Source organism: Pithys albifrons, chromosome 27, assembly GCF_047495875.1.
Source record: "Pithys albifrons albifrons isolate INPA30051 chromosome 27, PitAlb_v1, whole genome shotgun sequence".
NCBI lineage: Eukaryota > Metazoa > Chordata > Aves > Passeriformes > Thamnophilidae > Pithys > Pithys albifrons.
The window spans coordinates 3,546,779-3,564,047 of record NC_092484.1 but is presented as its reverse complement, the minus strand read 5'-3'; the positions used below and the strand labels follow the sequence as shown (position 1 = coordinate 3,564,047).

Below are 17,269 nucleotides of genomic sequence, written 5' to 3'. Positions count from 1 at the left end.
AAAATTGGGAGGTAGCATCTTTAAAGAGACTTTAATACACATCTTATCCATGTTGCATTAGTATCATCTGCCTTCTATCACAGTAACATGAAAATACACTAGACCTTTAGCTTTGCTGGGGGGATTGATCTAATTTGATTAGGATGCAAAAAATGTCACAGGGGATGAATACCAAAGTCAGACCTGTATTACAGCCTCCAGATCACAACATGTACCACTCTGGGAGATTTATTTAGAGACAACAATGAAAAAAGCCTCCAGACTGTTGAAACTGAGGGGGAGAGGGAAGGGGAAGAGCAGGAGAAAAACAGCAATGCATTTGTTGTACCCGGTTTGTATCGATTGGAGCACCAGAAGCCACTAAGAGCCCTCGTTACAGGAACACAAAGGATTTCAAAACAAAAATAGCACACCAACATTTCCAGTCCAAATGATCTGCTGTCATTAGTCAACTCTGCTTTCAAAAGCTTTATCAATCAACCTGCTGAGCCCCTGCCATTTGTTTTTCGGGATCAGTTACAGCAGCAAAGGCTGGGCTGGTATTAAACGAGTCTGTGGCCACACAGACCACTCGCACTGCCCAGGCCCACAATATTCACAATTTATATTCTGTGATCCAAAGGACAAGGCTGAGAAAGCACCTACTTATGGAGGAGCTGAGGTGCAGCACAGGAAGAACAAACACAGACCAACAACATTCATGGTGGACAAGAACAGGCCCTTACACCTTTTTTACATTCTGCTGACACTTCCCTGTCTCACAGAAAGGCACCAAAAGCTCCAGGGGGGCCAAGAGCATCGACTGCTGCTCCAAACACACACCAACAATAAGAGTGGACTCCAACACAAAGAGTTAATGGGCAATTTTAAGTCAAATTGCTTTAAAAATCCCTCATGAGGCTCATTAAAACCATTCTGAAAACTGTTCCTTCACAGAGCACAGGTTTCTGTAGCCAAAGCAAAGAGTACCCGGGCTCTGACAGGCAGGGTTTGCCATTCCAGGAACAATCAGCCCAGGGAAAGGACACGGCTAAGAAAGGAGGGAAACTGTGGGGAAAAAAAAAAAACATTTCAGCCAACCATGGCAAAGATCAATGTCCACAGATTAGTTCACTCTCTCTTTAAATCCTTTCTCTTCTCACCTTTACAAAGCATTGATAAACAAATCCCAAAGCCTCAGTAACTGGTTTCAACCCAGGACACACATCAACAAAAACGTGTCAGAATGTGGGGAGCAGATGGCACAACACCCACCCAGCTCCAAACAGCCTTTCCTCCCCAGTCCCAGAACCAATCCATAACATCCACTTGAAGAGAGTTCCTCAAGGATGAGTCCCAAATGCTGTAATTAATTCAGAACAATAAATGCTCCACACACACACCAGCTGATCCCCACCAGAGGCAACAGGTTTACACAGATCAGAGGGAACACACAGTCTTGAAGTACTGAAGACTTTGATTTATTTGGTGCTTTAACACCACATTCTTTAATTCAGGAGAACACAGGCTGTATCCTAAGCCTTTGCCACTCCTCCTCTCTCCCTATCTTTTTAATTTCTGCTATATCCCAGTCTTTGCATTTCTATCTTTGCAGAAGTGTTTACCTCTTACATTTCCCTCAGCTCCACTGGCTGATAAAAATCACAGCTCTTAAAATTCCAAGATGGCATTATCAGTGGTGGATACAGGAGCTCAATTCTTCCTACAGAATCCTGGAATACCCTGAGTTGGCAGGGACCCAGAGGGATCATCCAGTCCCATCTCTGGTGCTGCACAGACACCCCAACAATCCCACCCTGTCCCCCAGAGTGTTGTCCAAACACTCCTGGAGCTCTGGCAGCCTTGGGGCCGTGCCCACTGCCGTGGGGGAAGAACCTTTTCCTGATATCCATCCTAAACCTCCCCTGACACAGCTCCAGCCATTCCCTGGGTCCTGTCACTCATCACCAACCAGCAGCAGCTTCTGAGCCTCCAGTAGTCTTAAGTTCATGGCTGAACCTGGGAAGATGCTTCACAGAATCATAGAATGGATTGGGTTGGAAAAGACCTCCGAGATCATCAAGTCCAACCCTTGGGCCAACTCCAGTCCCTTTACCAGATCATGGCACTCAGTGCCACGGCCAAGCTCAGCTGAAAAACCTCCAGGGATGGGGAATCCACCCCCTCTCTGGGCAGCCCATTCCAATCCCTGAGCACTCTCTCTGCAAAGGATTTCTTTCTGATCTCCAACTTCAATTTCCCCTGGCAGAGCTTGAGCCCCCCTTGTCCTATTGCTGAGTGCCTGGGAGAAGAGACCAACCCCCAGCTGGCCAGAACTTCCCTTCAGGCAGTTCCAGACAGTGCTGAGGTCACCTCTGAGCCTCCTCTTCTCCAGGCTGAACACCCCCAGCTCCCTCAGCCTCTCCCCACAGCACTTGTGCTCCAGTCCCTTCTCCAGCCTCATTGCTCTTCTCTGGACCAATCCAGTGCTGGAAGTGCTTCTCTTCTGTTCCAGTGCTGAAAGATGGAACCCACCACCTGTTCCTTCAGCCACACCTTGCCCCAATTTAATGCTGCCTGAAACTCCTTAATGAGCAATTTATCCCAAAGAACTTCCCCATGACACACAGAACTAAAAACCAAGGCAAGGATGAGTATTTAGATCTGTAGATTTCAAAGCAAGTGTGCAACTCAACCTGTTCTCCTATTTATTTGTCACGTTTCTGAAGACCCAAACATCAGGAACAAAGCTCCTTCTCCCAAATTAACTGCTCCTTCCATTGTTTCCAGGGAGAACAGAGCCCACCTATTTCCCTTATTTATAAAAGCCACCCCATGCTCAGTACTGGGGAACAACTGTGCAGTCACGTGTGGGGAGGAACAATGAGGAGGGATGACCCCAGTGGGTGGGAAACCAAGTTCTAGGCAGAAGAAAAGCTGCCAGTTCCATATTCCATCAGAAACACAGGAATATAAAGGGCAGAGAAAACAGAAAACACAGGAATGCAGATGGCAGGCAGTGCAAAGTGGAGCACCTACAAAACACCCCACAGAAAGGAGAGAGATCTGAGGATTTGTCAAAGACAAACCTGCAGCAAAAAAAGGAAGCGTGAGGAAAGACTGGGTGAAGAAAGGAAGGGAAAATAAAAGGAAAGAGTAGAACAAAACCACAGTTCACCCCTCACAGTCTTTAGAGATTCCACTTACAAGGAATCAGCATGGAGAAGTTCATATTGTTTGGTCAGGAATGTAAAGGATTTTGAGCCTGACTTATGCTGACATTTAGAGCAGAAGGAGAGTTTTCAGATTCCCACCTAAAACCTCAGGAAAGCCACCACAAGAAAAACTACTTTTAGGTTTTTGAGAGGGTTTTGTTGCACTCAAGTTTTTGGTGTTTGCCAAAACAGCTGCTTTTATCAACAACTTTCACCTACCACCCCCTGACTGCCATTTCTCTTCACAGCCTTTTGGCTTTCCCAACCCACCCAAAAAACAACTTGTGGGCAAAACATTCCCAGGTTTAGGAGACCACTCTGTCTTCCTGTGGTTCAGCCCCATTATCTGGCCCATTATCCCAGCTCATAAAGTGGAGTCAGGGCAGTGCAGTAGGCCAAAAAACCAAACTAAAATGCAAATTATTCCCAAAATGTCACTGCCAGGAGAGTATCCTGTGCTGGACTGGGGTGAGAAGGAAATGCCACATAGATATTTGTGGGAGGTACATGGAACAAATGATGGGAAGTTAAATAGAACTAATTTTATATATAATATATATATGTGGTCTGCTGTCAAGACACGTGGGGTGGTGGATTGTTCCTGGAGGGCTGAGGGGGTGGGTGAGATTATAATATCACAGATTGCAATGATGTGGCTCAGTGGTCACATTTTTAGTTTATTTTATCTGGGTTCCCTCTTAGGGGTAATAAGAAAAACATTATTTTTTATTTTATTATTTAAGCAGTAATCAAACCCAGAAAGCTTCATTATTCATGTTTAACAAAACAATTTAACTGCAACTGAGGTAATATGAACACAAGAGCCCAATTCCCTGTTTTCATAACCCTCTCCAAGTCCTGCAGCACGTGACCTCTGTGGTAAGACTTAAAGTAAGCAGTAAATCCCAAATTTTAACTCTCATATGCTTGTTGGCAATGCATCTTAAGACTTAAAATATTTTGTGTTTTCTTTTTGGAAGAGCAGTGAATCAGAACAAGGATATCTTTAACACAGCTCTAAATACTTGTCCTAGACATGCAAATGTGTCTCTACAAATTTCATACCTATAAAGTTAATAAGATTTCAAATTAAAAAGTGGATTTTTTAATGTATTGGCAACACAGTATTTACAAAATCAGTCATTTGTGCTTATTTACTTCCATATGTACACAAAATAATTTAAGCTGCTTTAATGTTCTCCATGTTAGAGGAGATACAAGTGGTACAATCTCTGCTCAGAATCTCTGGGACCATCCACTGTCCTGATATCACCTTTCTATGCAATTCCATTTCTGCCAAAAGCTTTCTTTTGAAGTCTGGCAGGAGCTTCCAACTCCCAGTTAAATTCTATTTATTAGACTAATAAAAAACACACACATAAAACAGTCACATAATTTAGAGTCTTTCTGTCAGGCAGTTTCAGGCTCTGGCACAGCTCAAAACAATTAGAAGACCAGAAATGAGATTCTACCTTATTTTTGAAGTGCACTTCAATGGGCATAATGAAGCCAGCGTAGCCAGACTCCTCCACCTTGTAGGGGGGCTCCTTGCACACTGAAAGAGAACAAATAAACGTGAGCTTGGAGTTCAGCACAACTTCATCTGAGCCAAAAAGGAGCTGCAAGAGGAGAAACGGGCCCCTGAGAGCTCAGGACACAGTTAAAGCCCTGACCTTTGGGGAGAAAACCACCCAGAAGAAGGTGGTGGTCACAGGCTCAGTTGGGCACATGAACAATCTGCTCTTAGCCCCTCCCATGGAAAGGAAACATAAAACACTCCAGACCGGAGCCTTGGTGAGATTCTTTCCTCCTCCTTTGCAGTGAGATACGATTACATTTCTGGGCTGTTCCACAACAATGAGGCCACACCTTGAGGGTTGTGTTCAGTCCTGGGCCCCTCAGTTCAGGAAAGAGATTGAGGGGCTGGAGCGGGGCCAGAGAAGAGCAACGAGGCTGGAGAAGGGACTGGAGGTGGCACTGAGTGTCCTCTGAAACACCTCCAGGGACAGAGAATCCTCCAGGTCTTGATCCAACCCCACTGGGATCACCAGCCCAGGGCACGGAGTGCCAGAGTGATCCCAGTGGGGTTGGATCAAGGCTTGGACTTGATGAGCTCAGAGGTCTCTTCCAAGCCAAGGGAGAAGAGAAGAGCAACGAGGCTGGAGAAGGGACTGGAGCACAAGTGCTGTGGGGAGAGGCTGAGGGAGCTGGGGGTGTTGAGCCTGGAGAAGAGGAGGCTCAGAGGTGACCTCAGCACTGTCTGGAACTGCCTGAAGGGAAGTTCTGGCCAGCTGGGGGTTGGTCTCTTCTCCCAGGCACTCAGCAATAGGACAAGGGGGGCTCAAGCTCTGCCAGGGGAAATTGAAGTTGGAGATCAGGTAGAAATTCTTTGCAGAGAGAGTGCTCAGGGATTGGAATGGGCTGCCCAGAGAGGGGGTGGATTCCCCATCCCTGGAGGTTTTTCAGCTGAGCTTGGCCGTGGCACTGAGTGCCATGATCTGGTAAAGGGACTAGAGTTGGACCAAGGGTTGGACTTGATGATCTTAGAGGGCTTTTCCAACCCAATCCATTCTATGATTCTGTGATTCTATGATTGCAAACTGGCAGTTCAAGCTGAAGGGAAGGCAAGAAAAGGCCAAGACCCAAAAGGTGGAACAGCACAGAAAGGTAAAATTTAGTTTGGTGCAGATATTTATTAAACAAACCACTACAACAGGCAAGCAGATTATGACTTTTCCCTTGAAATACTCCTCTGCAACCCTCACTCCTCATAATTAGGTGACAGGCTGCTTCCCCCAAAGGTTCACAAACCTGAAGGGCAGGTGAGCAGTGCTATTTATTCCACACACAAGGAAACACAAGGAGGAAGGTGAACCAGTTTGCTTCTAAGGTCAGAGCTGCTTACTCTGCAGCAACAGCAATTAGCAAAGTTAATTGCTTCAGAGAAATTAATCTGTGTTTTTCCTGCCTCAGTTGCCCCTGTCCCGCTACCTGGAATGCTCCTGAATCCCTGCAGTTCTCCAGCACTGCATTTCAGGATGGGGATATAAAGGATTCCAGGATCATTTCTTTGGCCATGACGTAGCAACACACAAACAGCTGCCAGAGGAAACATGAGACCCACAGAGATGTTCTCCCTCCCAGGAACCGGATGCACTTGCATGTAATTTATGCACTACAATATATGTAAATAAAGTCAATTAAGTAATTAGAGGAATTCAGTGCAAATCTTTTGAGTTTCTCATAAGAATTCCAAGTAATTAATATGATTAGGAAACAGTACATCAAAACCTAAAAGCACACAAATTATTTTCCTTTAATGTAGATGTATTATCCCCAGCTCTAAGCACTTCTACCATCATTAAGGTGCTGGAAAGCAGCACTCAAAATTCAACTGTGGAAAAAAGGCAGAGCTAAAAATAATAAAAACCTCTAGACTTGCTTTAACTTGATTTTTATATAAGAACCCTGTCATTTAGAGGGAAAAACCCAAAATCAGAGAGCAGTGCCAATATGGCAGCAGGAACCTCAAGCCTCTCTGCCAAGCAGCCTTTGTTCCTCTGCCACTCTGAGAAATTCCAATGGCTCCAGGAGCAATCTGCCATCAGCCCACCTTCAGCACCAGGATCTGCTCCAAGGGAGAGGGAACCAGCTGGAGAAACCCTTCCACCAAACCCAGGAATGGGATGGATGTGCCACAGTATTGATGTACAACCAGACACACCTCGGTCAAAGGCACACTGGCCTTAGGAGGGAGCTGAAGGAAACATGGAAAACACAGGGATTGGGAAAAAACATCACTGGGCAGGTGGGTGATACAGCAACTGACTGAGCAAAGGCCATGGTTTTACACTGTCAGAGGGCAGGGATAGATGGGATATTGGGAAGGAATTCCTGGCTGGGAGGGTGGGCAGGCCCTGGCACAGGTTGGGCAGAGCAGCTGTGGCTGCCCCAGCCCTGGGAGTGTCCAAGGCCAGGCTGGATAAACTTGGAGCAACCTGTGATAGTGGAAAATGTCCCTGCCCATGGCAGAGGGTGGGACTGGGGGATATTTAAGGTCCCTTTCAACTCAAACCATACCATGATTTTATGTATTGTCCCAATGCAGTTGTTTGTAATAAATTAATTACACCAGATGACAAGAACTGTAACCCAGTAGGTTGCACCTTTTTTTTATAAATTAGCTTTCAGTTCAGTACTGCACTTACTTATCATACCTCAGTTTTACTGCATCATTTTGAAGGAGACATTATTACATTCTACATTCACATCTTTGTGAGCTGAGCCCTTTTGAGTTACTTTCCATGGTGAACTCTCACAAATAACCAATGCCATAGGTTGTCCTAAGACATCCTGAGGGCCCTTCTTGGAAAACAATATTTCCAAAGTAATATTACAAAGTAACTTACAGCAATACTCACCCCAGCTTGTATTTCTTAGCACAGTAACATTGCAGCTGCAGTTACACAATTTTACACAGAAGTAACTCTGCACTGCCCCCCAGAAGGGCAATTCCTGTTCCTACACCTCAACCTCATCAATTCCTGCTGCCCCGTGGCAAGAAAAAGGTTAATTTTGCTACACAGTCAAAAAGCAAAGACAGAAAGTGACACTCCAATGTGCATTCTCTCCCCAGCCACACTGACTGCACAGGGCTTGAAGCTGGAATGCACGGACTGTGGCAAAGAGACCAGCACCACTGATTTCTGCTGGGCTGATCTACCTGAACTGGCACCTGGGACTAGAAACTGCAAGAATCCATGACCAGGGCAAAGCTCTGCACAGCCCAGCACACAGACAAGCCCAGTGTTTGAGCATCTCTCATGAATCACGTGCTTCCAGCTTTTGTGGCCAATTCCAACAATTCAGACCCATCTTTCCCATTCCGTAACATGAATTATCTTCTGCTGTCACTTGTGTCTTGAGAACCTGCACGTACTGATGCTTAAATAAGAGGAGAAAGCACCTCACCTCCTGCCCTTTCATCAGAAGAAAGGTCTCATTCTGCCTGACCTTCCTCAAACACAGTCAGGAAAGGTTAAAGCCCGAGCGCACACAATGGGCATTTCACTCCTCTTTAAGGAGATATTTTAAAGAAAAGTGACAGTCCAAGACAACCTTAACTTGCAAAATGCTCTTTTCACACAGAGAGCACCTGATAACACACCTTCAAACATCCACTGGCCTCTAACACACCTCCAAACACGCACTCACCTCGCTTGGGTTTAGGGAAGCTCTCATGTAGCCGAAAGACCACGCGCTCCACAAAGTGCTGGATGTCGCACTGCTCGGGGCCGCGCACAAACACCATCCAGTCGTGGGTGAACCCCTCCGTGGTGGGCTTCTTCCTCAGTTGGGCTCGGTGCCCCAGCTCCAGCTTGACTTGCACCGTGCACTGTGTGAGGACAGAGGCAGCGCCATCAGCAGAACGAAACAGTTTCTGTGTTACAAAGAACGCTGAGCCCCCGCCAACAACACAACTGCTCCAAGGAGAGATCAGCCTCAGCCTGAAACCCAGGGCTGTCAACAGCAAAGGTGGCACAAAAATAGCTCCCAGCACCACTTCATACCTATTTTCCCCCTAATATTAACACTGCAGAGAAAGCAGCTGGAGAAGAGGGATCGGTTTCCCTGCCTCGCTTATCAGTTAAATTGTCAGCAAAGCCCTAATTGCGGATCTTTATTTCTAGAAAGTGTCAGAGACAGGACTTGATGTTCACAGCTTACAGAATTCACAGCACTGACAGAAAACTAATTTTGAAACAGGAAAAATCAGATCATGAATCGGTGGTTTATGATATTCTCTAGAATGTATCACCCACCAGAATAAAACTATGGTGCTTCCTGTATTCTAAATATATTTTATTAATGCACTTTTCAAGACCAGGTTATCATATCTGCCTGCACAATGTCCAACACTAAAGTGACCTAATTCTGATTTGCACTCCCAAATTGCACTGTAATCACTAACAGAGAAGGTGCATTCTGGGTGTTGCTCAAAGCAAAAAATCCCATTAAATGTCTTAAAAGCCAAATGAAATTAATGGTGAAGATCCACATATTATTGCAGACTTCAGTCGGGAGAAAGGAAATGAATTAAACACACGTAACGGAGGGAAGGGATTCAGACACAAGATAAATCAAGGAAATGTTAGGGCCAGATTTGTAGAGACAGGGAATGACACCCAAGGTATCTGACTTTTGTGAATATTCGTTACACAAACCAGAGCAGGAGCACAGGGATTCCAAACTACACCTATTAAAATCCAGCTTCAGCACCAGGAGGTTTACAGAAAAGGGGCAGTTTTTAGTCCCTACCCCATTCTTCACTTCAGGCTTGAAAATAAGTGTCTTGTTCTCCCTGGCAGGTCCCAATTACCATTGGGAGAGGGAAGATTATTTGTCATTACCTACATTACATGCTGACCTGGAGCCAGACCAAGGGCATGATGTTAGACAATGAACATGGAAAGAGAAAGCTTCCTGAGCTCTAGAAAAACGTTTAGGAAAAGCATCATCCTTATTTTCCCACTGCAACAAGGAGTGTGGGCACAATTAACACTTGAAAAATATTTTGCATCTCCAACCTGACTTTTTATTTTCAGAGCATGGAGCTGGAAAAGCACAAGTCCCTGCACCTCAGTGTTCTTGTCTTTGTAACAAGCTCTCACAGGAGGTCTGCAGAGCACCAGGCATCAAAGCCTGACCTCCCAAATTGCAGCCCAGTTCCAATTTCAACCATAAGCCTTAACACACTCTTTCAGGCAGTTTAAATCCTTCCAGCAAAATACCTTCAGCTGCCATCCAACGCATCAATTCCAAGGCTGGGGGACAAACTCATCTAATTAATTCCTTCACTCCAGCATTTCTTTGGGATGCCTTCCCCTGCACGTTCCCTTGGCAGGCCATTTCCCCCCCTGTTCTTACGGCTTATCTACACCAGCTCCTTCTCATTGCTGTGCTAAAAACGAAGGAGCAGGGCCGGCTGTTCTTTCATGTCGCATTAAGGAGTCGGCAGAAAGGCAAGGTGAGCTTCACCCGGAGCACAGAAATCCAGGGAAAGCATTATGTGGAGACAGCCTGCCCAGATCCTGAGCTCGCACTGGAGTGTGCCTGCAGGCCCGCTTTATCTGGGCTGCTTCCCACAGCGCTGCCATCCCCTGAGCCAGCCTGTGCCGCAGCCTCACGTTATCGATTCCATAATTACCCTTTAAATCCTGCTACTGTTGCCAGTTACTACCCCTCTCCTGAGAAGTGCAAATGACTGTCAGGCTACAAAATCTGCCTTTCCGAGTGGAAACGGCTGAGAAATTGTAGCTGAGAACCAGATGGGGCTGTGTGGAAAAGAGTGAAATTAAACATAAAGGAGAGCTGTTTAACTGAGAGTGAAAGTTGTACTTGCTGCACTCCTCACGCCCCGCTCCAATTAACAATCGCTGGGAATTAAGTCAGAAGTTGAAACACATTTGAAAACAAGATCTCCCGACATAACCAACATCCAAAGTTGCTCCGCTGAAAATGGAGGGGTTTTTCCTTTTTTTTCCCAAGCGTGTCTCTCAACAAAGGGAAATCAGGATCCTATTCAAACAATTTGTAATAATACAAAGGAGCCCGCTTTCAACTTCTCAATAAACATTCTGAAGGCTTGCTCTGGTTTTTGTTTGATGTGCTAATTGCCTGAAAGCCATCAGCAGCTCCCATTCCCGCTCCTCCGGCTGATCCTCCGGGATAGCGGGGCTCATTCCCGAACCTCAGCCCAGGAGGGACCTGTTACCCGCGCACACAAAAGGCTCCACATCCACATCACCTCAGGTAAACTTCCAGCATCCATCCTGGAACCGCCGGGGACTCTCCCGGTGGCATTAACCCTTCCCAGGGCGGCTCGGGGGGGTCGCTTGGCCGGTAGGTCCCTCCCTGTCAATAATCCCGGGCAGGAATTTGCGGGAAATGCTGCTGGAACCCCCCGCCGCGGGCGAGGCTGCAGCGGCCGCCCATGGAGGGGCGAGGGCTGAGACCCCCCCCAAATAGGGGGTGTAGGGAAGAGATGACCCCCCCAAATGCGGGGTGGGGAGGAGATCTGCCCACACAAATAGGGGGTGGGAGAAGGTGCCCCCCCTAAAGGGCTGAGTGGGGAGGAGGTGTGCCCCCAAAATGGGGAGTGGGGAGGAGGTGTGACCCCCAAAGAGGTGAGTGGAAAGGAGGTGTGCCCCCCAAAGGGGTGAGTGGGGAGGAGGTGTGCCCCCAAAATGGGGAGTGGGGAGGAAACGTGCCCCTCAAATGAGGGGTGGGGAGGAGGTGTGACCCCTAAAGAGGTGAGTGGGAAGGAGATGTGACCCCCAAAGGGGTGAGTAGGAAGGAGATGTGACCCCCAAAGGTGTGAGTGGGAAGGAGATGTGACCCCCAAAGGGGTGAGTGGGAAGGAGATGTGACCCCAAAAGGGGTGAGTGGGAAGGAGATGTGACCCCCAAAGGGGTGAGTGGGAAGGAGGTGTGCCCCCAAAATGGGGAGTGAGGAGGAAACGTGCCCCTCAAATAAGGGATGGGATGTGTGTCTCAAAAATGGGCAGTACAAGGTGCCCCTCAAATGAGGAGTGGGAAGGAGTTGTGACCCCTAAAGGGGTGAGTGGGAAGGAGATGTGCCCCTCAAATGAGGGGTGGGGAGGAGGTGTGACCCCAAAATGGGGAGTGAGGAGGACACGTGCCCCTCAAATAAGGGGTGGGATGTGTGTCTCCAAAATGGGGAGATGTGCCCCTCAAATGAGGGGTGGGGAGGGGGTGTGACCCCAAAATGGGGAGTGAGGAGAAAATGTGCCCCCCCCAAGGGGGGCGGGGAGGAGGTGTAGCCCCCCTCCAAAGGGAATTGAGGAGGTGTGCCCCCCTAAAGGGAATCAGGGAGGAGGTGTGCCCCCCTAAAGGGAATCAGGGAGGAGGTGTGCCCCCCCAAAGGGAATCAGGGAGGAGGTGTGCCCCCCCAAAGGGAATCAGGGAGGAGGTGTGCCCCCCCAAAGGGAATCAGGGAGGAGGTGTGCCCCCCCAAAGGGAATCAGGGAGGAGGTGTGCCCCCCCAAAGGGAATCAGGGAGGAGGTGTGCCCCCTCAAAGGGTCTTCAGATCAGCCCCCTCAAAAGGGTGTGGGGAGGTGTGACCCCCAAAAATGGGGGATGTGGAGGAGGTGTGCCCACACAAAGGAGTGTGAGGAGGAGGCGTGCCCCCTAAATGGGACTGGGGAGGATGTGTGCCCCCCCAGAAGGGTGTGGAGGGGAGATGTGCCCCCCCAGAAGGGTGTGGAGAGGAGATGTGCCCCTCAAAGGAGTGCAAGGAGAAGATATGGCCTTCAAATGGGATGTGAGGAGGAGGAGAAGGAGGAGATGTGCCCCCCTCCCCCAAATGGGACTGAGAAGGAAGTGTGTCCCCCCAAAGGGGTGCAGGGAGGAGGTGTCCCCCTCAAAGGGGTATGAGAAGAACACACATGCCCCCCAAACGGGGGGGGCGTGGAGAAGGCGTGACCCCCAAAGACAGCGAGGGTAGAAGCTGTGCCCCCTATTTAAGACTGAGAAGACACTCCCGCAAATGAGGGGTGGGGAAAACGTCACCCCCACCATGAAATCGAGGAAATGCCACCCCCCCCCAAAAGGCACCCCAGGGGTGGAAATTACACCCCCCCTTCCCCAGAACGGGAGTGCCCCCCCACGCAGCACCCCCTCCCCGGGGGGGTCCCTCCCCTCCGTGCCCCCCACCCTGAAGTGTGTGTGTGTGTGTGTGTGTGTGTGTGCAGGGGGGTCGGCACCGCCCTCCCCTCACGGCAGCGCGGCCGCTCCCCTCACCTGATTGTCCATGGCTGGGCACAGCAGCGCCGCGGGCCCCCGCTCGCTCGGCTGACGCTGCCCGGTCGGCGGAGCGCGCGCGGCGGCGGCAGCGGCGGAGGAGGAGGAGGGGGGAAAGAGAGAGACACAGAGAGAGAGAGAGAGAGGGAGGAAGAAAAAAAAAACACAAAAAAACCCCTCTTCCCCCCGCTCTCTCTCCGCGGGGGCGAAAAGCCGCTCTACGTCTCCGGTTTTCCCCCCCACCCACCACCCCCCTCCCCGCAGCAGCCTGAGCAGCCGCCTCGGCCGCCGCCTGCTCGGTCGCGGCCCCTCACGGCCCCGCCGCCCGCCTCATTGTGTGTCACTCACAGCGCCAGCGCCAGCCCCGCGCCCGCCCCGCGGAACCGGAAACCGCCTCACGGCAGCCGGGGGGGCGCGGGCAGCGCCGCCAATGCCCGCGCGCCGCCAGGCCACGCCCTCTCCCCGTGATGGACACCCGCCACCACCAATAGGAGAGCTGGATTCATGGAGTGGGCGGGGAAATGGGCGTGGCCGTGGGTGATAGCGGTCTGGGCGCTGCCCCCCCAGCCCCACACGCGATCGCGCCCCGCGGGGTGAGGAGCTCGTGGGGCTCCTCCTGTGCCCGCCCTGCCCCGCTGGGGTTTACTCCCTCCTACCCACGGTGGTGTCACCCCCAAAGGTGTTCCTCGAAGTCCACGGCCGCGCCCCCTCGGCGTGATGGACACCCGCCGTCACCAATAGGAGAGCTGGATTCAAGGGGTGGGCGGGGAAATGGGCGTGGCCGCGGGCGAGAGCGGTCTGGGCGCTGCCCCCCCCAGCCCCACACGCGATCGCGCCCCGCGGGGTGAGGGGTTGAGTGAGGCGGCTCCTCCGCCCGCGCTGCCCCACTGGGGTTTATTCCCTCCTACCCGCGGTGGTGTCACCCTCAAAGGTGTTCCTCGAAATGCACAGCCGCGCTTGGGCTTCGTTGTTCGCTCTTTTTTTTCTCCCCCCCACCTCCAGCCCTCAGTCCGCGCGGGTCTCGCCCGTGTGGTAATTCCGTAACTCCCCACACAAACCACCCAGGAACACGGTGAAGGGATCAAGGGAAGCCGCGGCAGGTCGGGATGGCCAGGCAGGGCTCGCCTTGTTCTCCCACAGCCTCGCCCCTTCCTGCGCTTTTCCCTCTGTTTTAATTCCCCCCGTCTCGTTTTCCCCCTCGATGTCCCCCATTTCCCTTAGTGATCCCCGCTTTTCCCTCCCTATCCCCCATTTATTCTCAGTTTCTCTCATTTTCTCCTGTCCTGCCCCGCTTCCCTTCACTCCTTCCTTCATTCCCTCTGTTCTCCCTCATTTTTCCTTTGCTTTCCTTCAGTTTTCCTTTCCTCTCCCTCCTTTTAACTGCCTTCAATCTCCCTCATTTTCTCTCTTTTCCCCTCATTTTCTCTCTTTCCCCTCATTTTCTCTCCTTTCCCCTCATTTTCTCTCCTTTCCCTCATTTTCTCTCCCATCACTTTCTCTCCTTTTCCCCTCACACTCCCTCGTTTCTCCTCTCAGTCTCCCACATTTTTCCTTCAGTTTCCCTTTTCCCCTTCATCTTCCTCATTTTCTTTCTGGTTCTCTCCTTTTCCCTTTGCTCTCCCTCATTTTTTCCCTCAGTCTCCCTAATTTTTTCCCTCAGTCTCCCTCATTTCCCCCCTCAGATTCCCTCATTTTCCATTTTTCTTTCAGTCTCCCACCTTTGCTCTCACCTCCCCTCTCAGTCATCTTTCTGTTTCTCTCCTTTCCCTCCCATTTTTCTCCTTTTCCTCCAGTCTCCTTCTTTTCCCTCATTATCTCTCATTTCCACCTCATTTTCTCTCCTTTTCTCAGCTCCCACATTTTCTCAGTTCCCATTTTCCCGAGTCTCCCTCATTTCCCTCAGTTTCTCTCCTTTTACCCTCACTGTCCCTCATTTCCTCTCAATTTTCCTTTCCCCCCAGTCTCCCACATTTTTCTCCTCATTTTCTCTCGTTTTTCCCCTCTGTCTCCCTCATTTTCCCCCTCATTATCCCTCATTTCTCCCCTCAGTCTCACACATTTCCTCTCAGTTTCCATTTTCCCCTTAGCCACCCTCATTTTGCCTCAATCTACCACATTTTCTCCCCAGTCTCCCTCATTTCCTCCTCATTTCCCTCATCTCCCCCCTCAGTTTCTCTCTTTCCCCCCTCATTCTCCCTCATTTCCTCTCAGTTTCCATTTCCCCCCTCAGTCTCCCTCATTTCTCCCCTTAGTTTTTCTCCTTTTTTTCCTCTTGGTCTCCCTCATTTCCCCCTCATTTTTCCCCTTCAGACTCCCACATTTCCCCCTCATTTCCCCCTCAGTCTCCCACATTTCCCCCTCATTTTCCCCCTCAAACTCCCACCTTTCCCCCTCATTCCCTTCATTTCCCCCCTCAGTCTCCCTCATTTCTCCCCTCAGTTTCTCTCCTTTTTCCTCTTGCTCTCCCTCATTTCTCCGTCCTCATTCCCCTCATTTTTTCCCCTCAGTCTCCCACATTTCCCCTTCATTTCCCCCCCTCACTCTCACACATTTTCCCTCCATTTCCCTCCTCAGTCTCCCACATTTCCCCCTCATTTCCCCCTCAGTCTCCCACATTTCCCCTTCATTTCCCCCCCTCACTCTCCCACATTTCCCCCTCATTTCCCCCCTCACTCTCACACATTTCCCCCCTCATTTCCCCCTCAGTCTCCCACATTTCCCCCTCATTTCCCCCCCTCAGTCTCCCACATTTCCCCCTCATTTCCCCCTCAGTCTCCCACATTTCCCCCTCATTTCCCCCCCTCAGTCTCCCACATTTCCCCCTCATTTCCCCCCCTCAGTCTCCCACATTTCCCCCTCATTTCCCCCTCAGTCTCCCACATTTCCCCCTCATTTCCCCCCCTCAGTCTCCCACATTTCCCCCTCATTTCCCCCTCAGTCTCCCACATTTCCCCCTCATTTCCCCCCCTCAGTCTCCCACATTTCCCCCTCATTTCCCCCTCAGTCTCACACATTTCCCCCTCATTTCCCCCCCTCACTCTCACACATTTTCCCTCCATTTTTCCCCTCAGTCTCCCACATTTCCCCTTCATTTCCCCCCCTCACTCTCACACATTTCCCCCCTCATTTCCCCCTCAGTCTCCCACATTTCCCCCTCATTTCCCCCCCTCAGTCTCCCAAATTTCCCCCACATTTCCCCCTCATTTCCCCCTCAGTCTCCCACATTTCCCCCTCATTTCCCCCCTCAAACTCCCACACTTCTCCCTCATTCCCTTCATTTTCCCCCTCGACCTGCCTCATTTCCGCCTCATTCTTCCCCCGTCTCCCACCTTTCCTCTTGGTTCCCATTTCCCCTTCATTTCCCTCCTTTCTCCCCTTTGTCCCTCATTCCCCTCATTCCCCCTCATTCCCTTCCCGCCTTCCCCTCTCCCCCCTCTCTCCCCCTTTGCCGCTCTCCCGCCCGGGGAGACTTTTACCTTCCCTTAGATCTCTAAGTGACAAGTTATTTAATTTTACCAGCCCTAAGTGAACACAGGACTATCTTTACAACAGCAATTGGTGACTGTTTCCCAGATAAATTCGCTCAGGATTTCTTTTTCTTCGTGCAACTTTCTTGTTTCCAGCCGCCTGTTGATGTGTGCGAGGCGGCGGGACAGCCCGTGGTAGCCAATAACTCTGTGTGTCGCTGCCCGATCGCCACAGGCGAGGATTAATCGGCTCCCGAATCGTTCTAAAGAGCCACTTTACCTCATCAACCTGATAGAGGATATTAGGGAAGCAAAATGCTTAATCGCTTCAGTTAACAACAACAACAACAAAAAAGAGCCTGATCTGGGTTCCTTTAAGTGCTCCTGTTTAAATTTTCCGTGTTTCTGTCTGATGCAGTCCCGAGAGACATCTCCTTGGACAGTCCCTTTTCTTCTCCTTTGTGACAGGGCCTCTTTCTCTGGGAGTTCTCATTGATATCTTTAATTGTGGACATTATTCCCATGCACGTGACTCTTGGGTCTAAATCTTTTATTTTCTACCTCCCAATCCTGACTATTCACTCACAGCCTCATCACAGCCCTTGGTGGTTACAAGCTCCCAGGGCTGAATATTTTCTGGAATTATCTCTGTCTTTCCCGACTTTGACTTTGCTCTTGCTCTGTTGAATTTCCTCCCTGTGCAAGAGTCACACCAGACCCTGAGCTTTTTCCTGAAAAATTACCAATTTCTTCCTCTGAAACATCATTAAAATTAGCTTTTTATTT

General features: G+C 50.0%; 1 protein-coding gene across 3 annotated transcripts in view; it reads right to left on the bottom strand.

Moving 5' to 3' along the window:
• The window catches only part of MLLT1 (MLLT1 super elongation complex subunit), a 39,698-nt gene extending 26,297 nt beyond the window's left edge, over positions 1-13,401 (bottom strand). Inside the window, exons 1-4 of one of the 3 annotated variants that reach the window (XM_071578111.1) lie at positions 13,365-13,401; positions 13,017-13,073; positions 8,409-8,589; positions 4,667-4,749 (exon numbers count right to left, since the gene is read on the bottom strand). In XM_071578111.1, the coding sequence (XP_071434212.1) occupies positions 4,667-4,749; positions 8,409-8,589; positions 13,017-13,028 (276 nt within the window). In that variant the 5' untranslated portion in view covers positions 13,029-13,073; positions 13,365-13,401. Of the gene's footprint in view, positions 1-4,666; positions 4,750-8,408; positions 8,590-13,016; positions 13,339-13,364 lie in introns of those variants that run through there. The other 2 variants (XM_071578110.1, XM_071578112.1) reach the window with 2 other exon arrangements.
• Positions 13,402-17,269: the final 3,868 nt, after the last annotated feature.